General features: G+C 41.3%; 2 protein-coding genes across 3 annotated transcripts; both read right to left on the reverse strand.

The window, feature by feature from the left end:
• Positions 1–29: 29 nt before the first annotated feature.
• On the reverse strand, positions 30–16,158 carry plekha2 (pleckstrin homology domain containing A2). Its single transcript, XM_086030549.1, has 12 exons — positions 15,882–16,158; positions 10,866–11,026; positions 10,649–10,705; positions 7,773–7,821; positions 7,517–7,614; positions 4,756–4,887; positions 4,543–4,602; positions 4,389–4,457; positions 4,241–4,311; positions 3,780–3,843; positions 2,488–2,565; positions 30–1,390 (listed from the first exon to the last, which is right to left on the reverse strand). The coding sequence occupies exons 2-12, from the start codon at positions 11,004–11,006 to the stop codon at positions 953–955; spliced, it is 1,257 nt and encodes a 418-aa protein (XP_085886675.1). The 5' UTR covers positions 11,007–11,026; positions 15,882–16,158; the 3' UTR covers positions 30–952.
• Positions 16,159–18,360: 2,202 nt separating this feature from the next.
• On the reverse strand, positions 18,361–22,838 carry LOC147146940 (uncharacterized). 2 transcript variants are annotated; one of them, XM_086030371.1, is made up of 3 exons: positions 22,683–22,838; positions 20,676–20,789; positions 18,361–19,976 (listed from the first exon to the last, which is right to left on the reverse strand). In XM_086030371.1, the coding sequence occupies exons 1-3, from the start codon at positions 22,729–22,731 to the stop codon at positions 19,756–19,758; spliced, it is 384 nt and encodes a 127-aa protein (XP_085886497.1). In that variant the 5' UTR covers positions 22,732–22,838; the 3' UTR covers positions 18,361–19,755. The 2 variants fall into 2 exon arrangements, with proteins under 2 accessions (XP_085886497.1, XP_085886496.1); XM_086030370.1 differs by having other exon boundaries at positions 20,676–20,816; positions 22,683–22,798.
• Positions 22,839–22,991: the final 153 nt, after the last annotated feature.

The raw sequence follows: 22,991 nt of genomic DNA on the forward strand, positions 1-22,991 counted from the left end.
CGAACAAACCACATCGAGTATGGACAGTCTTGTATAAGACAAATATAAAATAAGATTTATTATCAAGAAGGAAAACCAACAGCATGTGTAGGCTAACAAGTGAGCAAAGCATTCAAGCATGAGTAGAAGCCTCAGGTGTTACAACACAAACATTTGAGACATCTTAGAGGAAGTTGTGAAAGTGGTGAAGCATATAAAAAGGTAGAAAATAAAATAAGTGCAAATTTGCTAATAAATTAGAAGTGGCTGAGTGTACACCCCAATAACGCTACAGGGGGATCACATTTTGAAACCTGTAAACCTGCTCATAACCATTATATTCTTCATCAAGTACCATATTGAGCGGCTGTATTATTTATTATGGCATCACTACTTCCTGTGTAACAAGTGCTGACGGTTCGATCTACAGGATAGGGTGAACTTTTTTTTTTTAAGTTGACGGAACACTTTCACTTGTCTCGTTTGTGGTCAGGAAATGCTTGTTGAATGTTGAAGGCTGCTGCGTCACATCTCTCATGGAAAGAATGCTAAAAGAGAGGGCCTATGAACAAAATAAAATATACATGACTGAGAACCTCTAGCATACTTTTTCTTTTTTTTTTTTAACAGAGAACGTCAAATTGAAGACAAGTGCAAAGGGTTAAATGCATGTGCCATGATTTGAAGCCCTGCAAGAACAATCATATTTCAAGTTTTTAGAAGAAGCTGCACAAAAACAACAAGAACAAAATCCTTTTTTTAACAGCCCTCCGACAGTTCGACACTACTGCTCCTCTTTGCTCCCCATATCATCTGTAACGCATACACACGACCAGCTGGGGGCCCTCATCACTGGTCACGACATGGACACAGGGTCACCTAGTTAGTAGGGAATACTAATGACCAGTCACATACACTGTACATGTCAAATCATGTAACAAGTACTACATAAAACCACATAGAACCACAGAACCTAAACATCAGTGGTGCGAATGCTGTCATCATCCAGGCTAAAGGGGAACACGCAGCCTGTGTGAGACTGAGGCTGCGAACGATGCCTCCGACGGCCGCAAGCCACGTCTCCGGATGCCGTGAGGATGCCCAGTCCACAACTGGGCACGCTGGGGCACGGGGCTAGGGTTGAGAGAGAATTGGAGGAGGAGGACGTGGAGGAAGAGTTGGGGGAAGAGGAAAGTGAGGCCAATGTGGACACGGCGCTAAAAGCGCTGTCATTGTCCTCCGCATCCAAGATGGAGCCCTCATTAGCAGGGATAGGTGTCCACGGCTGCCAGCCCGGTGCCACGGAGCACGACTTGACCAGAGTTGGCCGCTGATCGATGACCCGGTAACTTCGACTCGCGGAAGCATTGTGACTCCGATAGAGAGATGAGGCTCTTTTGAACGAAAATCCCTGTAACGAACAAATGACACAAAAAACACATGACAATGGCTCGCAGAAGCTTTCGATTTGCACTCGAGAGCGATAGACCCAGAGCGCAGACGTTCATCAACTGTTCATTAAGGAAAAAAGAAATGGTCTTTGTTCGTTTGTGTGTGTTTGCCACCCATTTTGCAATCAGTCTTTGACAAGAATGAAGCGGAATATGGCAATAAATGGCCTCATTGTGAGGCCACACCCAAACACACAAACCTCTGCTGACAGCCAATCACCTCCTGGTGCAACGTAGAATCTTCTCATCAAAACCAAATTTACAGGTGAGCTGGAGCCTATCACAACGTGGGCTGGTCCCCAGACAATAGCAGAACATTTCAAATCAAAGAAACAACAATACACTATTTACACCTGTGGACAATTTAGGTGAGTTACTTAAATCTAACATGCATGTCTTTGGCATGTGGGAGGAAGTACTGGGAGAAAAACCATGCAAGCGAGAACATGAAAAGTCCATGCCGAGATTCGAACCTGGGACCTCTCGACTGTGACGAACCACTGTGGCGCCCCGAGTTTGCAAACTAACTTGCAAAACATCCCTTGTGGTACATGGAGGATGCTTTTAGATACTTGTGGGACTATCTTTCGTTCTGAGCTAAGGACAGCGCTTCCATCTCTTGACCTCTTCAATCCAGATATGCAGCAATGTAATTTTTTTTTTGTGATTTTTTTTGCAGCTTTTCCTGCAGGTTCATAGAAATGAATTGTCTTATCTGTCTATTTAACAAACACGCAAACTAAAATCTAATCAATGACCTCTCGTGGGCATGCTTAGCAGCGGTAAAAATCAACACAACAAATTTGACCGAGATCAAAGTTAAATTTCAATTGCAAACAAACTCAAATGTGGCAAATTTTGCACTTATAACAAAAGTCAGAGAAAGCGAACGAATATCTTCCCATCATACAAACAAGAGCATCTACATCTGAAGACAAGAGGCTGCGCACAAACATATAATCAAAGCCATAAATGGAAAAACCCAAGCGTGTGAAAAAAAACAACCTCCTTAGAATAGGCAAATTATTGTCAGCGTCGAGAAGAAAGGCAGTGTTACCTTGGTAGGGCCTCTGAAATCCTGAATCTTCATCTCAATGTCCCTGATCCAGCCATGCATATTCTCTGGAGAGTCTGTCTATGGACAGAAGACGCCACACCTCAAATGATTTAACATCATGTAATACAATGCAATGAAAGTTTCAAACCCCCGCTGACACACGATGTATTCCCTTGTTTTGTAAAAACACTTGCACAGTATGATCCCTCCAGCGCATTGGCGGCACACTTTATTGCACAGGTGTCAAAGTCAAGGCCCGGGGGCCAGATCCGGCCCGTAACCTCATTTTATCTGGCCCGCGAAGGCAAATCATGTGCGTCTTACTTCACATTTCTTGCAAATTGTTTTCACTTTAAACAACGTTGAGATACGAAATACTGAAAGGTCTTATTTGTTACCAATCCTCCCCTTAAAATACATTGAAAAAAACTGAACAAACAATTACTTACCGGCTTCTAATTTCAAAACTAGCTATCCACCAATTTGTTGTGTATCTGTGATCGTATAAGGCGAAGATACTGTACATTTATATGACGGCCCTCCGAGGGACACCATAACTACGATGTGGCCCCCGACAAAAAAAATGAGTTTACACCCATGCTTTATTGCCTTTGAGAAACTCCTTGGCTTTCTTCAAACTCCAAAAACAGGAACTAGTGGACATTCCGGATCAGAGTGCATACAAAGTAATAAGGAATTATGTGTTTCTTATTATTTTAATACAAACATTGAAATGATCGTAACCTGTTTACATTGTGCATATTGAAGTCTTAACTCAGATTTTTTTTTTTTTTTAAATAAGTATTGTATTCAAGTCGTTTGTTGTGATTATTAATTACCCATTCAGTTTACTAAACACTCTCTGTCATGCTTCCTTTTTTTTTTCGAACACAAAAAACAAATGTGCTTATGCTTGCCATTTCTCTCAGCTGTCCTCCCATGGGAAGGAATCAACAGGATGTTACTGTTGTTATGGTAACAGATGGCTGCGGTTGCTTCACAAAAACAATCCTCGCAGGATCCGAAAAACTGACTTTGTGCTACACTTCAGCAGCGGAGCATTTCAAGTAAACATCTCAAAACACACAAACACCTGCCTGCCTCCTCATAAGATTGAAAAAGCGCCATACAAGTGACAGTCCAAGACTTTCCCCCCGGTGGTTGACACATCGACTTGACTGGTGCCTTAATTGCATGAAGGCGATATTGTCATTTTGTGCGTTACTATGCTAATACAGTATAGTCCCATCAAATAAAAAATTGTATGGCACAATATGAGAAGAGAGGTTTACCTGTATGTAGAAGGTTCGGGATCCGGTGATGATCTCAAATAGGTTGTCGCGCTGCAGGAGATCACTTATGGACACAAATTGTTGTATATTAGCCTCATTTGTATTCTTGTTCTCTTAAACATTCATAGGGGGGGGGGGTTTGTAGAGTTCACCAAATGCGAAGTGCACATGCAGTTAGGTCCAAAACTATTTGAGAAAGTCTTACGGAAAAAAAAAAAAAAAAATCTAACTGATTCTTTTGAGGGTCTAGGTCAAACATTTTTGGAATAGAACAGCGCTGTTACTCAACTGCGACACGTTAAAAAACTATGACAGAAAGTGTGTTTGTGTTAGAAACACTTGGCAAGATGACCGAGAGCATTATCTGGCTGAGCACATCATGCGTGAGTTTCTAATCAATTACAAGCACGTGAGAAGGATGGTGAGAGTGCAAGTCGGTCTCTGCGGTCACACTGACTCACCCTGATTTGACGAGACATTCGTGAACTTTCTGAATGTCCCTGAGGGGGATGGCTCGCAGAGGCTCTTTGTCCTGATACACGTACGCACAACAGAGGTAAGCGGACGGAGCAGGAGACGCGAGAAAGAGACAGCGCACGTTTGCCTTACCATCTCCGACTTGTAGTAACTGACCGCGTTGTTATCGAGGGTAAAATAGCGCCTCTTCCAGCTTTTCCTCTGAAACAAACACCGCGTGACATGTCAGTTGCTCATGCGGCGCCTCCATTCAAAGACAGTTTAAAAGTAGGTGAGGTGTACTCACAACATTGCCTTGTTTGACACAGTAACCGAACCTCAGCACGTTAGGCTTGACGCTCTCATTCTGCAACATTACCATCGCTTTATTAGAACAAGCAAGTCTCATCAAAACATGGTCTGCAATACATGTTTTGGGACAGAGCATGTTTGACTTGTGCATGATCGCCACCGAAAAGTACAACATACGAGTTCTAGTTTTGGGGTTGTGTCACTTTACCAGGATGGGCGTGTGCACCACCACGCCTCCGTGGATCTCCGTTTTATATGCTTGCTGCTTCCCCGCTCCATATGTGTCACTGATAACTGTGGCCACATCGGATCTCGGAGGTGCGGGACCAGATTTAGGAACCTGCGTAGCAAACAAATACAATGGTGACACTCACACACGGGGAGTACAAATGACTGGGATGCACCGGTCACAACATTAGGTACACCTGCAGTTGTTTGCAGTGGTACAAAAGTGGACTACAGTTGAACGTGGCGCGGCGGTAGCTCATCTGTAGGGATTGGTCAAGCCCCACTGGGGACAAATGTAAAAAAAAAAAAATTAATTAAAAAAAAATCTACAGGTACTTGTTGGAGAGTCCAAGCCACTGTCTCCTGAGTTTAAGAGTTGCAACAATCTTTTCACTCTGACATCTCTCCTTGCATGCCTGCATTCTAATAAAAACATACAGTAGCGTTTAAATACAATTTCTAATTGAGGAATTCAAATGAGTATACAAAAAAAATATGAAGTCGTCCGCAGTTGAATTTTGCTGAGGTTGTACAATTCAGATTCAAACACATTTTCAAGGAAAAAGGTTTGGGGATTAACTCTGTGCATATATTTATTAAGGAGAGAAGAAGTTTCAGTCAGATTCATTCCATTCAGAGAAGGAAAACTCCAGTATCACCATGCACAACATTATTTATTATCAGTGTTAATTTGGGGTGTTTTATTGGGCTCCTTGTAATAGAAAATTCTTGTAGCACTTGTGTAATCATTACAGTTGTAAAAAAAATTTAAAAATGAGATGTGCGTGGTGAATTCACTTTGTGTCAAACCTATGTCTTTTAGAGTCAAATCAAGACCTGTATATGTATTTTTATGCATGAATAGTAACCATATTTATGTATTTTTTTACTTATATGAAAGTTAATACTAATAATGCAACTTAAAACGTTGCCGAAATAGTTCATAAAGGGCCGCTGATGGTGATAGTTTGCCCCTGGCATTGATTCTCTTCAGGAATTTCCTTTCAGGCATCATACATAGGTGGCACCATAAATGAAATGAAAATGTTTTGATAGCCTCATTTCATTGAATGAAAGAAGCAGAGCGCTCTCACAACAACTGGACAACCCCATTAATAAACAAATTGTTAAATGAATAGCTGTCTCAATCTAAATGGACCCCTATTATCTTGTGAGGACAGAATTGATGATACAGTAAAAATCTTGCACGGAATCACATTAGATTGTGATGGTTTTTCTGTCATGGTAAAACAGCCACGAACACTTTTTTTAACATAAAAAAGTCTGCACAAGTGAGAGATGAATCCACTCACAAGTCACATTATTAGGAATAGTTATCGCAAGTTAAAGACAATATGACAAAATATGATTTCCGGGCCTGATTGTTGATGTGAGGAAGTGGATGTAAACTAGTGCGGTAAGTGTTCATAGATGTAGAGAGAATTGGCAGAGCAATAGAAAAACAGTCAGAGAGTGGCAGTTGAAATGCCTTTTTAAAGGCAGAGCTGTCAGACAAATGGCCAAACTGGTTTGAGCTGATAGAAGAGGCAACTCACATAACCACTCATTACAAAAACAGGTAGGAATGAAGAGCAGACGATGTGCCGTGTGAAGCACATTGATGTCATGTGGTAATCTAAATCGGGTAGCTGCCACCTTACTAGCCCCTCAAAACAAGACAAGAATATTGTATTAAAAAAAGCACTACTCGTAAAAACGACTTCTACAATAAGAGGTAACTTTTGCATGCATTTGTCTCCTATATGTACATAGACACAGGCAAAAACAGTCCAACATACTGCACTAGCAAAGTACTGTACCTAATAATGCAGGATTTAGTCATATCGAAACCTCCTATCTGCAGGATTTCAATTTGAATGTTGAGGCAGAATGCGACGCCGCCCATGGGATGTATTCTTAACACATTATAGCTATTAGGAAATTTATACAAATTTTTCTGGAAAATAATTGCTGCTGACTTCAAGAGGCTGCGTACATGCCGATTTGGTTGCAGAGCACATGTACACAAACAATCATACGCACTAAAATTCAGAGCTGTGTGACGGAGCGGTCCGCCTAGCCGCCGATGACGGACGCCCACTTTGTAGCTGATAAACGATAGACGGGAAACTTAAAAAAAAGAAATAAATAAATAAAAAAAATAGTCGGACTAAGCATTGTCGGAAGCCCATTTTTTTTCCGTCTACGTCATCGTCTATTTTCACGGTCGAGGCTTCAGAAAGCAGGTCAGCTGTGATTGGTCGTTACCTGAGCCCTGAGCAGTTGTGATGTCATTTTCAGTCAACAGAAGTGACAAAATGGCCGCCCCCAAAATGGCTAAAAAAAACGGGTGGATTAACTCTTATTACACAAACGCAGTATTTATCAGAATGCCTTGTTTCAAATAGTGGGCTAGCATAAAACATATTCTTGAAAAAATATATGTTTCTGCATTCTGCAGGGGGGGAAAAAAATTGTAGTTTTAGAGGTTTTGCGCTTTGGCCATTGATATGAATATAAAACTCGAAACCATGACAATGACAATATAGTCTATTTGAAGCAATCTGTAATCACCAGTGCAAAGGAAAATCACTGGAAGCGAGGTTGGTTAAAAATTGCGATTGGCAATCAACAATTTTCTGTCGGAACAAATTCCTAAAGTCTGAAGATAATCACTGGAAAATAGTGGGGAGCTCTTCAAAGAAAGACAAATGTGGTGTTTTGGTGCGTGCTTCACTCACAGTAATCTTGCTGGCCTGGTTGAGAGCAGTGACCCAGTCCCTCATGTCCGTCACGTCATTGGCTTGGAGGAAGTACCTTCGGGATACTGCATTGATGACTGTGGGCAAGGGGAAAAAAAGAAAAAAAAAACAAACAAAAAAAAAAAACCCATAGCAGTTCCACCTCCTCCGTACAATCTCAGTTTAGCACATGTATAAATAAATAATGGGTTTTTACAGTGTGTGATCGTGACTCAGTGTTTCTCTGAGGACTCACCAAAGCAGAACTCTGTCTTTGGCTTCTGCTTCCCTGTAGCTTCATTTACCTGGCAGCAGAGCAGACTAAATGTCAAGCACGCATTATTTTGTTTTGGACAATACATTTCAATGAAAGCAACACTCCGGGAAAACTTACACACATACGGTCACATATTGTTAAGTATAATGTATGCAGTACTCTTATTTGCTCTCTGCTGATTGCGTGATGCAGATAGGTGCCTCCAAATAATATCTATTTAATAAAGCGGAAGTCAACCCAAACATAATTTTTTCAAGAATATGTTCCCAGCAGGCTCACTATAGTTGAAAAATTGCATTCTGATTAATTTTGCATTTGTGGAATATAAGTTAAGCAGCAAAATGCACTTGTTTTTAGCCATATCTGGGGGCGGCCATTTTGTCTTCAGTCGACTGAAAATGACATCACAACTGCTCACAACGACCAATCACAGCTGAGCTGTTTTCTGAATCTGAGCCGTGATTGGTCCTCGTGAGCAGTTGTGTCATTTTCAGTCGACTGAAGACAAAATGGCCGCCCCCAGAGACAGTTAAAACCGAGTGGATTAACATTTATTCCACAAACGCAATATTTATCAGAATGCCCTGTTTCAACTAGTGGGCTTGCATAGCACATATTCTTGGAATGTTTGCGTTGGCATCCACTTTAAGCTCAACTTTTTTTTCAGAATTACAATGTAAGATCGTTCCGAAACGTTTTCTACGTCCTGCTCTCCTATCAACCTTTAATAAGGTTTTGTAGCCTGTAAAAAAAAGATTAAGCTAGCACTACATTTGCGATTTTAACACTCCAAAACCACCAGCTCCTCAGATAGAAAATTTAAATTATTCTAGTTCGACCCGTTGTAATATTCACTTATAAACTCAGAAGAAAAACAGGAGACCTTTAATAAATACATTACTGGCTTCAGTTATCTAAATGTATTCAAATCTGATCAATAAAAGCAGAGTAGTAAACATTGTTTGCCATTATTTCACAGTTTCCAAAGGGGAAATAAGTGATTCTAGAGTTAGAAGTTGATATCTCTGACTGTGACTGTCCAGAGAGAAGCTGTCAGCACCGAGGACAAACGTGATTATCTCTGCTGAAGTCAACATCTGGAATGCGTCAGCAACTCCGCTGCGGCTCAACTCTGCGTGTGACCATTCGCTTCAGCTGCAGATAGATCGGGCCTGTTTCAGATCATGCGGTGCTGCGCCAAGGCCATCTCTGTACGCTCACCGGCCACTTGATTAGGCGTACCGGCAGCCTTATTAGACATCCAATAGAAAATTGTCTGCAAACATTCTTTTGTCACAAAGAGAATACAAAACTGTCTTCACACAAACTGCGTAGGTTCAAAAAAAGCTTTCAGAAATCTTGTGAGGAGCATGGCGGTTGATAATTGTATCAATTAATATGTCAACTACGAGGACAATAAACCAGCGATCGTTGCCTGAGAAAGTGTCTTTGTAAAGAAAATGTCCTGCTCCTGATCAGAATAATGCTTCTTGGAGTTGCACCGGAGCAGAAGGCTACATGGATATAACTCAAGTTCCCGCAGCAGACGTCATGTTGTTCTTTAAACCAATGACCACATTGTCGTGAGAGACAATAATAAACCTGTTGTATCCATCTGTTGGCATTCATACAACGGAATAAGTAATGGCGTCTTGCAAGTGTAATGGCTTTGTGTTCAACTGAACAAGCCCAGATTTCACCCTGAGTAAATCAGTTTGTGGGAAAATTGAGATGAGATTATCAGTGTTTTTGTTTGATAGCATGCTGGGAGATTTTTCTTATGTAGAATGTGGCCGGTTGCAGCCGAGTTGTGCAAAAAAATCAATTCGACACAATCGACAGAAGTCCGAATCCATTAATTGACTTATCCATTGTTATGCCCAACTCTATCGTATATTCATTAACCCGTGTCATAATTAAAGGATGCACTATTTTGGCACATGTTGAGCTCTCAATTAGTGAGTAAACAACAATAAATTCAGTGTATCCCACTGGTATATGGAAATGGTCAGTTTTGGTTGACACTATCAGCGGCCCGCCTTCACATTCGGCCCGGTTCCGTGAACAAGACCAGAGTTATGATTTTTATTTTTTTATTTTTTTTAAGTCTGGTGACGCGAACGAGACTAATACGCGCATAGAAAGTGGCATTCTATTCCAAGTGAAGTTTGAGAGCCGCAGCCGAGGCAATAAGGTTGATCATTGTTTTCCAAAGTAAAAAGAAATGTTAGATGTTCTCTGGATTAGGATGAGTGTGAACGTGTGTGTGTGTGTGTGTGTGTGGGGGTGTGTGTGGGTGTGTGTGTGTGTGTGTGTACGTGCATTGCAAAATTTACATTATCGAATGTAGTTCCGGACATTTGCACATTGCACTTTTGTTACGTGTTAACTTATGTATTTGCATTTGTTATTACGACACAATTATGATTATTGTGATAATGTGTTTTTTTTATCATGTTTAATATTTTTTATTTTAGGGAACACCTGCCTGGGGACACCAGATGGAAATGAGCCTATGGCTACAATCTGACTTGTTTACATCTGCATTTTGCTCATCAACTTGCACTGTCCCTTCAAACAAATTGAATTCATAAATCTGCCTTCAAGAAGGACGACATAAATCTGAGAGCACAAACGATTATTTGATTATCAAAATAATGATCAAATTAATTTGGTAATGGATTAGTTATCGATTCATCGTTGCACCTCAACTATATCTTTGTACAGGCCGAATGGTTGTCACCCCCATTGTATTGGATCTGATTAGATTGTGCACGTGTGCCTAATTTAGTGACCGCTGGGTGTACTTCAAATTCCCACAGTGGTAGTAAGTGAAAGCTAATATACAGGTTTACCTTGGAAATATACGTTAGTCTCAAACTGCCAACAAAGCTTGCTCCACTGGGCAGGTTCTGCACGACAAACACACAGACACGCGCGCGCGCGTGCGCACGCAAACACGCGTTGACACACACGTCATAGGATCACAGTCCAAGGTTACCCGGGCTCATATTGGTCACTTCCTTTTGCTGTTTGTACAAGTGTGTTGTCATGCAGTGATGCGCAAAGCACCTGAGGGTTGTCCATGTACCACAGCAAAGCATTCCCCTGAGTGTCCAGGATGAAGTAACGCCTCTGGAAGCGGCAGCTGTTCTCTTTCTCTTCAATATCCAGGAAGCCACACACGCGGTTCAGGCGGTCCACGTACGGCATGCTGCTGCTATCACATATCACTGGGGTGCGCACGCACACACACACACACACACACACACACACACACACACACACACACACACACACACCCGCGCCCACACCCACACACAGGCATACATTCAATTGGGATGCATGTAAAGAAGACCCGAGGGAGATGCACATATAATAAAAACAGGCCTTCGTTTCTCACACACACACACACACACACACACGCTCACAAACACACCTACACACACACACACACACACAGGAAGCGTGAGAGTGAGCATCTCACACTCAGCAGTTTTTCATGTGACGTGCTCGAGGCCGAGCGGCAGCAGCTAAAGCCTGAGGCGAAGCTTGAGGGCCCTTCACCAAAGCCAAAAATTACAGACTGCACTCAAGATCTGCACACATTTCCACTGGCCAGACACCAGGCTGGTGGCGATGATGGCAGCGGTGGCGTGGGCGGGTGCGCGCGCGAGGTAAAATGTATTCATTAAGACCACGCCGTGCGTGTGAATCAGCGAGACATTCTCCTCCAAAAGGTTGGTATGCTGAAGATGTTGTCGAGTGGTGCTAAAGCACAAAATGTCATGCAGCCAATGCCATGCGCTCACACACAAGAGCCAACACGCGCAGTTTTTAAGACTGAGTCAGATGAGTGGCAAGAGTTGAGTTGTCATCCGCTTAAAGTGGAAGTCAAGTAAGCCAAAAAATCGTGACAATAATATGTTCTATATGCCCACACTAGTCCAAACATCTTTTTCTGATTAATATTGTGTTTGTGGAATACGAACTAAGCAACACAAGCCACCCGTTTTTAGCCATCTGAGGGGGGCGGCCATTTTGCCACTTGCTGTCGACTGAAAATGGCATCACAGTGCCCTAAGGGCTCGGCTCATGAATGTCACAAGACCAAACCCAGAAAACAGGTGAGCCGTGATGGTCGTTACCTGAGCCCTCAAAGCGGAAATCAAATCAAACATTATTTTTTCAAGAAAATGTTCCCAGCAGGCCCACTAGTTGAAACACGGCATTCTGATTCATTTTGCATTTGTGGAATATAAGTTAAGCAGGAAAATGCACTCATTTTTAGCCATCTCTGGGGGCGGCCATTTTGTCTTCTGTCGACTGAAAATGACATCACAACAGCTCACAACGACCAATCACGACTGAGCTGTTTTCTGAATCTGAGCCGTGATTGGTCCTCGTGAGCAGTTGTGATGTCATTTTCAGTCAACAGAAGGCAAAATGGCCGCCCCCAGAGATGGCTAAAACCGAGTGCATTAACACTTATTCCACAAGTGCAAAATTAATCAGAATGCCGTGTTTCAACTAGTGGGCTTGCACCGAACATATTCTTGAAAAAAAAAATGTTTGCGGTGACTTCAAGCACTGTGATGTCATTTTCAGTCGTCAGAAAGTGGCAAAATGGCCGCCCTGTGCGATGGATCAAAACGGGTGGATTTTGCTGCTAAATTCGTATTCCACAAACACAATATTAATCAGAGTAGTGTGTTTAGACTCGTAAGGGTGATAGAACATATTATTGTAAAGAAAAATTTGGACTTGACTTCCACTTAAAATTCCTGCATTGAGTCCAATGTTCCCTCAGCATCGCTGTAGACGGAATAAAAAAGTATACACTGACACTTTGCACCCAATCAGAGGAAATAAAAAGAACGCAAAGCTTTCTTAACCTGTGTAGAAATGAAATAGAATAATATAAGAAAACTGCGAGGAGAATATTCGTGCGAATGTGAAATACAATACATAAGAGGGAAAGTAGTACACACAATATTCAGTGTAATACATCTTACACAGTCAAACTGAGCATTACGTTTGTTAAGACTGAATTGAGAATGCAGCTCTTGTACCGCATGTAATTAAATTGAGCAAGCAGGTCTACCTTATGTTGTGGCTAATGAGTCCATGAGACACACAATCAGAGGTAAATGAAGCTCCAAAACAACAGCCTTGCTTTCAAACCGGTTAGAAGACACCAATGATCAAAATTGCCATCAAAATGCCGACAAGCAATCATCAGAGTCAAGTGGAACTCTTCTGTGACTAGCTTGAAAACCATGACTATGCTACGTCAGTGCTTCTCAGATGACACTCAAATGCAGTAGACGGCTAAAAGCCTTGGAGAAGAACACGCAGCCCAAAAGGGAAAATGGCATTGCAGCAGTCACGCACACAAGGACATTGGCACACACGCCACACAAATACACACAAGATTTTCGGATCATACAACATCTGGTTCAACCATTAAGGGGAGGAACAAGGAAAAAGTTGTGACATTTTCGCTCAATGCGGGGAATGCACACATATAGTTTATCTAAACCGTGATAATACAGGGTCATACACCATCTGTTTTATTTAAGGACTCGTTCAACCTCTCCTTAGATTTAGTCAGACTACTGACTGGAAGCACATGTGACCTCATCAAAGTCTGGGACTAATCAGAAGGACAGGAAGGTCCAAAAGTGATGCAATGGAGGTAGAGATGCAACTCAAATCTCTTCTAAAAAAAAATGCTGACTATTTACACTTCATAGAGGCTCAAATGACGAGTGCATTTTTCAGCTAAATTCAACTCTACTTGAATTGAGTAACAGCACACTGGGGCTGTGCAATTATGGAATAAAATAATAATCATTATTATTTTTGATGAAAAAAAAATGATTACCACATTTTCAGGACTATAAGCCGCTACTTTTTTCCCATGCTTTCAACCCTGCACCTTTTAATGTGACGTGGTTTATTTAGGACATTTTACAGACGAACTTCAAGCAGTCAATGGATTTACCGAAAGTCTCGCGCCAGTGAAATTACCGAACGCATCAGAGTGGACCAATGAAACTGTAGGAGTCCGCGCTCTTACTGAATATTCATCAGCCATTTGCAGTTGGAGTGCGCACGTGTGAGGGAGGGCGGAGAGAGAGAGACAGCGGCTGTGTCAGGAGCAATTGAGAGCAAAAATAAACATCTTGAGTTGAGTTTAATGAATATAGGGAGCGAGTGCCATAAATACAGCCATCTCTGCTGTGCGACCCCAGCCTAGGCTTGTCGGAGAATTTGCCTCGTGTGACAACGAGAGACTGAGTGAGGTTCTAAGACGCTACTGTGTAACTAGCTGTGTTCGGCATTGTTTGCAGTGGTCGGGGGGGGGGGGGGGGGGGAGCGTCTACCGAGTTTTAACGTAAATAAAAGTTTGTGTGTATGACCTGTGTGTATGCGTTCCTACAGTTATTATTACAGATATTTGTTATTTGAAGGAATATAGCTCCCTAAGTCGATGCCTGTTTCCTGTCAGAATATCAAATGGATTTTACATTAATTTTAGCATTATCGCTGACGATGTTTACAAATGAAACTTCTTGTATTTAAATATACAATAGGTGAAATTCTTTCAGTTAAGTTCAGTTCAGTTAACTCCAACTGGGGTGTCATTAAACAGCTGCCCAATCTGCACAATAATCTTTTAATTCAATTAAAACGTTTTTAAGATCGTGAGAAGCCAAAATCAAAATTAAAATCACTGTTAAATTTCGCTGAATTGTCCAGCCCAAGAACATGTGCACCCCTGACTATATGGACAAATAAATGTATAAGACATGGAAGGAAGGTGGTGATGAGTTTACACTCCTCTGACAAGATTTCAAAGTGTTTCTTTGGGAATGTTAGTCCATTCATCCCCCGAGCAGAACATTCGAGGAGTCATCGGTCTCTGGTCCGCGATGAGAGGGCCTGCGACCCAATTGAAAGGCTGCATTCTCCCAAAGGTAACATAGCACCCTGTACATTGTGTGTAGTATATCCACCAGACTCTTCTTCTTCTTCATTTACTGTAGCTACTCCTTTTAAATAGTGCCCACTAGAGTTCCAACTAAGACATGTAACTGAATTGCCTCGTGTTGCAGGCTACCTTTAGTACATTAGCTTGAAAAAAGTGTTATAGCGGAGTGAAATCAATCACGGCTCGGCTTGTGAACGTCACAAACTGAGAAAACAGATGAGCCGTGATTGGTTGTTCCCTGAGCTACTGTGATGTCGGCGGCAAGTGGCAAATTGGCAGCCCACGGAGATGGATAAAAATGGCTGAATTTCGCCACTTCACAAATGCAATATTAATCTGAAAGGGCGTGTTGAGAAGAGTCGGGGGCGCACAGAACAAATTATTGTTCAGAATTTTTTGTACTTGACGTCCCCTTTCAGCACGAACCTTGCTATATAAATGAAGCATTGATTGGTTGATTTTGTTGGATTATAAAATGAGTGAAAATCCCAAAAAGTCTTTGCTGCAGTGAAAGGCCAGGAGACTTGAGTTATTCAAAAATGGAATCTTGCTGTATGCACCGAGGCACTGGAACAGAAAAGGGTCTTCTCCCAAATTGTTCCCATGAAACTGTAAGGTTAAAAGTGCCCAAAATCTTTGGTTATATGAAAAATTAAGAGTACTGGGACTAGCCCACGTACAGATTGATTAATTTATTGATGAAAAGATCTATAGCAGCAGATGACAGCCATTGGGTTTACCCACACCCCTTTCCTGTGCCAACCTGGTTTCCCATGAAGCACTAGGTGCAATTTAGCACTAAAGTAATGATAAATATGTGGCGTACTAACAGGAAGTACAAGTTGGGCCATCTGGGCGCGTGCATGCACAACGTGACGATGATGATGATGATGATATTGATGATGATGGCGGTGGTGGTGATGATGGTGTTGCTGATGATGGAAACTTTTAACTCAATCCAGCAGACTTTATTCAGCGGCACCTGACATGCTCGTGTCGACCAACGTTTAGCACGCGCACGCACACAAGCACGCGCATACACGCACGCACACGCACACAGTACCAGTGTAAAAGTTCCAGTGTGGACTCACCCGTTTCGTAGAGTCTTGTCCAAATACAACCTGCTCCCAGGACCGCTACGAAGCACACTTGTAACACCAGTTGACTAACATGGCGGAAGCCAACCAGTTTTAAAAACAACTTTTTGGAGGTCGGGCGTGCAACACACAAGACCCCTGCCCGCCCTGCCTATTTGTTAGTTCGTGTGAACGGATAACAGAAGAAAAGTCTTGTTCTTGGTCTTTCCGGGTTGGACGTTCGTTATTAGAATAAAACCAGCCCCGGATGTGATCCCCCGCCTCCTCCTCCTCCTCCTCCTCCTTCTCCCCCTTTGCTCTGTTCATATGAGGAACTACCAGACACAACTCGACTAAATTGCGCGTTGTTGAACCTCAGTCCTGTATTTCAGCGGGATAATCCGTGTAACCGCAGTTTGCATGCATTTTTGTTGTGACAAGAGCTCACTTAGTGTGCAGAATGTGCGCGCTCGTTTGTTATCTGTTGTTGACGCTGCGCAAGTAGGTCAAGCATGAACACACTTCAGTGTTTCCCAACCTTGAGCCAAGGCACGTATTTTACATTAGGGGGAAAAAAAAATCTCACGGCAGTCAACCAAATGCAAATGTCACAAAATGGGATCCATAAATATGTACCTTCTGCCCCCTAGCGGAAGAGTATTTAATTGTTCTGCCTGTCACTATACGTCGATGGCAAAAAAAAAGATGATCAAAGATTTATTTGTCGTAAATACATCTATTTTTGGACCAATTACACAGATAAACGAATTTGTACCACATTTCTTAAATCAGAGATACAAGTAAACATTTCTAGAATGTTTGCCGTCAATGTTATACATTAATGGCTACATTATGCCGCCGTCCCTGTGTGACCTATATCTTTGCTGCTGTAACAATGAAAATTTCCCCACTGTGGGATCAATAACGGCATTCTTATCTTATCTTATATGATTTTGTTTTAGCCGATTCCAAATCTGCCCTAATTTTTGTTGTTTTTACAATGATTATAATAATAATAATAATAATATGTAGTAATATATTTACATACATATTATTACATACTATGGTCCATTTTTCAATAACAAGCTCAGTTAATGTATATATACACATATAATTTAATCAGGAATATGATATTAGTTTTCATTTTGAATTTTATCAGTTTGTTTGGGAGAAATCAATACAAAACGGACGCCTTGCATAACGCCTCCAGGTAATGAGTAATATGGCCCTCTCCTCCCTCCACGTCTTGGTTTGTAACATTGTAACATTGCTAATAATGTCAACATAATGGGGACCAACCAGCCCCAAAATGTATGTGGACATTAGGCCTACTTCAACCTCTGGAAACAAAACCTCACAAAATGTCTGACTAAAAAGAGAATGGGGAAAAGAGCAGCTTACGTGCAGTTTCTGTCATGTCTTGTCTGTTTTCTTTAATAAGTCACCAAGAAACGCAAACACAATGCGTTCTGAGAGGCTTTTTGTGAGGTTAATTGTTCATAAATCGTTATATTTTAGATTCTAATCCAGAAAAAGGGACAACGTGTAGAATGTTTTGTTCTTTGAGTTTCATCTTAAAGTATCACAAAATATGGCATTTTTCATTTTGTGAGGATAAGTGGATTGGATAATGGATGGATGGATAAATTACGAACAGAATAACTCCATCTCGAGGTGATATGGGCACATTGTCTGAACATTGTTGAGCCCCTGGAATTTACTTTGCGTAAAATGTCTGTAATTCCTGAGTGGTGAACAGTCAATAGTTTTGTGAAATAAAGTTGAAATTCTCCATAATACACGTGTGTTTGATTTGATCGTTGTGGTGGTTGATAAAGGCAAAATCACTGCTCACTGCAGGTGTACCAAATGAAGTGTCTTCAATACTTGGCTCATTCACTCGCTGTAATTATCTTTGAAGAAGAAAGTAGGTTGTGAATGATGTAATAGAACTAAATTGGTGAAGTGGTGAGGAACTAACAGACACGACTCGACTAAATTGCGCATTCTTTACCCTCAGCCCCGCATTACGACGAATTGAATCACTATTGAATCAAGGTCCATTCCTTAAGCACACAATCGGTTGATGAAAACTTGAGTCACGTGATTCTCTTGAAGACAGACAATACATGGAGGCCCCTTGTCTTGAATTACGTCTTTGACCATTTGCACACACCTCATGTAGGCTCCGCTCCTCACTTCATACTTGCGAGCTCTCTTCCATAATGGTCATTTTTTGGTGAGCGAAGAGCTGCGACTGCCTGTTTTAAGAGGAAGTGGTAGCACATCATATGACCTGATTGGGGCCTCAGATCCACCTCAGTGATTTCATATCCTGTCACTTTGAGTTTATGTCGCATCCTCAAGTTTCCACACTTGGTCTCTAGTGTATGTCTTTGACTGCTTGATGTCTACATTTCGGCATCAACAGTAAGGTTGTAAATGTTACACTCGAACAATCGAGTGTATGTAGTGAAATAAATGTGCAGAAAAGTACGCTTGTCACTGTGCCTTTCATTTACACAAGCTGTCGTGAAACAAATATGGACAATCAAAACACTAAACACAGTGTGCTAGCAGTATTGAGGAGGCAAAACATCCATTATTTATGATCAACACAAACACGAGAATGGTTCACACCACTAAAAATAAGTGACAGACCTGCACCAAGGCTCAAATAGTAATCAACTGCAAATTCTATAACCTAAAGAGATAAAAGAAACAAACACTTCAAAACAACCCAAGCACAAGAAATTAAAATCTCACACTATCAATGATTTAACAAGGTAGCATCAGATAAATATCAATACGCAACACTTTATTTCTATAAATATCTGCAAGTGTTTACATATTAAAATGATCACTTCTACAACATTCCTAGGAATTCACAATGTCCCACCACCGGTGAGCTAATTTCTGAACAGGCCCGCTGGCTACTTATGTGGTCCTTGTGGGCTACCATGGGGCAAACGGGCACCGTGTTGGTGACCTGGTCTAGACCATGTAAGATTTGAAATCAAAGGCCATTCAAAGAATGTGGAAATACGTAGTTACATTATACACAATATTGCATTATTGTGTGATTATGGCTTTTTTATTTGATGTTTATTTTACATGTATTACTATACTTCAATGTTATAGAAGAGCCCAACTGGGGACTGGAGTTGAGAATTAGAACTTGCACCTAACAAAAAGATTGCATTTAACCAAAAGAAATCCTAAGTGGGCAGTAGTTTTTAAAAACTATGAATGATCTATAAAGTATTATATATTATTAACATGATATTTTTAAAATATTACATCATTTAAAAAAAAATTACACATTTTTCATGATGTGAATGTGCAGGATATTACCAAAGTGCAACGACATTCAGTATCTAAATAAAAATCCACATTTTAAAAAGAAGATACTCAACAAATGTGGATGAAAACAACCTTGTTGAGGTAACAATGAACTGACGAGGCTTGGAGGACTGTCATTAAAAATAACAACTTTTTTTTTTTATAGACCGCACTCTTCAAATATGCCCTAAGCACAGAAACGCAGCAATTCATCCTAACAATCAAGAGGTTGTAAAAATCTCAGTGGGGCACTGCAGAAACAGCTAAGAGGGTGGTGGGCGAATTGTGTGATAAAAGTAGAATGACATACCTGTCAAGTTGTACACTTTCGGCGTCATTCGTACACGCGCAAACAACCTTTTCAAACACGTACGCTTTACATTGCTGATTTCCGTTCACGTGACAGCAGCCATTCGAAAATAACGTGTAATGTGCAAGATTATATACACATTTGTCAGGGCAAATTACAACTTGTGTAAAATTCGGTATACGGCGCCCGGGCGTGACAGTATGGAATTACTGTCGGGGAATAGTGACGTTGGAGTGTTTACATGTGGCTAAAAGCTATACGCAGGAGCACGGCACCGAGCAGCAGGACAGGATTGCAGGAGAGAGCTGCCGTGCCGCTGCCGTGCTGGTCTCCTTGGCTGTGGCTCCTGTGCGGGCCGTTACAGTTGTCGCCATAACAACACTCCATCTTGGCACCAGAGTTGCTGCCGTGAGCTTTGTCGCAGAAAGCCTTGTAGGTGCATGACTTGAGCACGGTGTCTGAAAAAGAAATCGCACAAAAGTTCACAGTTCAAGATCCTCCAACGAAGGGACACTGCCTTGGGACACTGTGGAACATTTGGAAAAGAAACAGTTGCATCTAGAAATTTCACAATTCATAGTTACTACTCTGAATATTTAGTTGTATGGCGAGCCGCGCTTTTGGTACCACGGCCTTATACTAGAACGGCATGTAAGCGTGCCACGTATATCTTGGAGTAGTTCAGAACCGGTATTTCTTTAATAACGCAACCAAAACAAAAATTTGATAAATTTAAATCACCAGAGAGACTGGTCAAATTTGAAATCTGATTGGTTAAAGAAACAGTCTCATTGCTTGATTCTGAAATTCTTGAGCAGATTCGGTTGACATGGCAGCACATGGAGGCTACAATGGAGCGAGTGGGGGGTATAGCCCCGTCAGAAATCTGTGTAGCCCCGTTTAAGTCCCTCCAGCAGTTTATTAAATATTCTAAAATGTATTTATAAATTATTTTATCCACCCCCCCCCCCCATGTATCAATCAACCCTATTGCCCTGGGAGAAAAAAAAATCCTGTTGTTGTCCCAGCACTGGAAATAGTACAGCCAGACGAAATGCCACGAAATGAAGACCGTTACGTACGACAGTATACATACATGATGTAACTCAGAAACTCAGCCTGGATTTTCATGTGCATGTGTATGTGTATTTACTGACGGGGTCCAGTGATGGTGGCACAGGCATCGGCGAACTGCGGGCAGGAGGCGGAGCCTTGTTTGTTGCAATCATCCTCGCTGGATGCTGCACATGTGTGGCATTTGAGGGCACCGCCTTTGCAGACAGAACAGGGGAGAACAGCTGATTTGAAACTAAGCATGCACACGCACTGGACACTTCATTAGATACATGTGCACAAACTAATGAGGTCTAGTACACTATGATGCAGGTTGTTTTTTTTTGTTTTTTTTATAGCAGCAAACTGCAACCACTAAACATTGAATATGTCATAACTGACTTGATTTACATCTTATTAGATATCATTAGATTATTAGTGCATGTGTACCTGCTGAAGTGGCCAGAACATGTTTTCAGGCTAACAGCACACACACGTACACACACACCAACACTCACTGATAGGAATATTGAAAATTCACAGGAATATAAATGGAACTTAAATGTAGGATTTTGTAGCATAAGCGTACACACATAGGTATAAACACATTCACAGACACAGACATATATTAATTGCATATAGTAATTTGTCACAAATCACATTTTCGTACTTCTATTTTCTACAAAAATATTTCACTAAAACCTTGGAATTTCTGTCAAATCATCAAATATAGATTATTTAGATTCAAAGACTGTTGTAAAAGTATTCTTTGATCCTTCACTACAATTCTTTTCCTGTGAAATACAACTGGACAAAACGATCAAAACTGACTCAGCTTTACAGGCATCTTTCTTATATCGTTTTTCTATAAACCATTCTCAAAACTTCGAAAAAACAAAAATTCTGCCCGCGAGCACCATGCTCCAGATTTACGAGGCCCTGTAGAGGTAACTTGAGCAGGGGATATACCAAAGACATAAAACTAATATGGTATTTGAATTTGGCTTTACAATGGGTGAAAACTACTGAGATTTCTCCAACAAGTGTCAATTTAGTCGAAAAAGCCCCATACCGCTATTTCACAAAAATAACAATTTGGTACTTTCTATATTTTTTCACAAATCTGTATTGTCAGCCCACATGTGAGGGTGTTATTTTTTTCGTAAATTGTTGACCAATGTAAAGTGTTGAAAATTGTCTTGCTTTCTTTGACGATACCATATCAATGGTTGAACAAACATACCGTTTGGGTGGTCTACTGAAAAGTTAAATTCTTTGCTATAATATACATCAATCGTGTACAGCAACTGTTTAACAGTGTAATATTGCCACCCAAAATAACTCAAATGTCTCAACCACTGGCAACAATTGTGAGTACACCCATACAAAAAAAAAAAAATCTGAATTGGGCCTAATTAGCCTTTTTTTTTTTCCTGCATGGTGTCATGTTACTCATTTGGGTTACAAAGGACTGTGAATAAGGAGCAGCTCTGTGAGGATATGAAAAGAAAAAAAATGCTGCTCTACATAAAGATGAACAAAGCTAAGAAAATATCGGAGAACACCTGTCAGTGCTTAAGATCATGCCACACAATGCCCCAAGTTCATCTGCAAGGCTGTCACAGAAGGACGCCACTTCTAAAGATGATGCACAAGAAAGGTAACAGTTTGCTGAAGGAAGACAAGCAGATTAACATGGAGTCCTCGATTCAATCCTTCGACCACTTCCAACCATGTCCTGTGGTCCGATGATCATGAGACCAATTGTGTCAAGCGTGTGCGGCAGCAACCGGGTGAGGAGTTACAAAGACAAGTGTGTCTTGCCCACAGTCAAGCATGGCGGTGGAGTGTCATGAAGTGCCGCCGCCAGCAGTTCAGAACAAAGAATGCCCAAAAATACTCAATGATTTATTGACGCGCATGATGATCCCTTACAAAAATGAGAGGGGTGTTCTCATTTTTGACCTACTGAATATTATCAAAAAAAGGCCTGAGCGAAACTTCCAATGAAACATTTTCATTTCTAGAATGTTTCTCCCTTCAGCAATCCAAGTAAAGAGCATTGACGAGGTAAACCTTCATTTCCCGCTATCGGCGTGATCAAAACTTACTTTTGCCAGCCAGATAGAGAACCAGCAGCAGGACAAAAGGAGCCTTCATGGTGGCAGACAATCGGTCCAGACAGCGAATGAATGAGAATAGGCAGTGCAAAAATGGGGGGGGGGGGCATGTCCAAGTTGGATATTCTAGACATTAGGAAGCATTAAAGTCTAATCTCTCTAATCTCAATTTATGCTGCACAGCAAGAAGCCTGCACTAATTGACTTAGCAGACCAAGCTTGAAGAGTTTCTCTTTTAGTGGACCTAGTGACAGTTTTCAAAGGTGAATGTTTGAAAGAACTCAAGCGTCAGACTGGATG

The sequence above is a fragment of the Filicampus tigris genome, chromosome 5 (assembly GCF_054856515.1).
Source record: "Filicampus tigris isolate MCC_2025a chromosome 5, RoL_Ftig_1.0, whole genome shotgun sequence".
NCBI lineage: Eukaryota > Metazoa > Chordata > Actinopteri > Syngnathiformes > Syngnathidae > Filicampus > Filicampus tigris.

Coding starts and splice junctions, on each gene's coding strand:
- LOC147146940 (XM_086030370.1), bottom strand. CDS start 22,731: ATGAAGGCTCCTTTTGTCCTGCTGCTGGTTCTCTATCTGGCTGGCAAA. Junction 20,817..22,682: donor TCTCTATCTGGCTGGCAAAA/GTAAGTTTTGAT, acceptor GTTTCAAATCAG/CTGTTCTCCCCTGTTCTGTC. Junction 19,977..20,675: donor TGCCACCATCACTGGACCCC/GTCAGTAAATAC, acceptor TTTCTTTTTCAG/ACACCGTGCTCAAGTCATGC.
- plekha2 (XM_086030549.1), bottom strand. CDS start 11,006: ATGCCGTACGTGGACCGCCTGAACCGCGTGTGTGGCTTCCTGGATATT. Junction 10,706..10,865: donor GGTACATGGACAACCCTCAG/GTGCTTTGCGCA, acceptor TTTGTCGTGCAG/AACCTGCCCAGTGGAGCAAG. Junction 1,391..2,487: donor ATTTCAGAGGCCCTACCAAG/GTAACACTGCCT, acceptor TGTTCGTTACAG/GGATTTTCGTTCAAAAGAGC.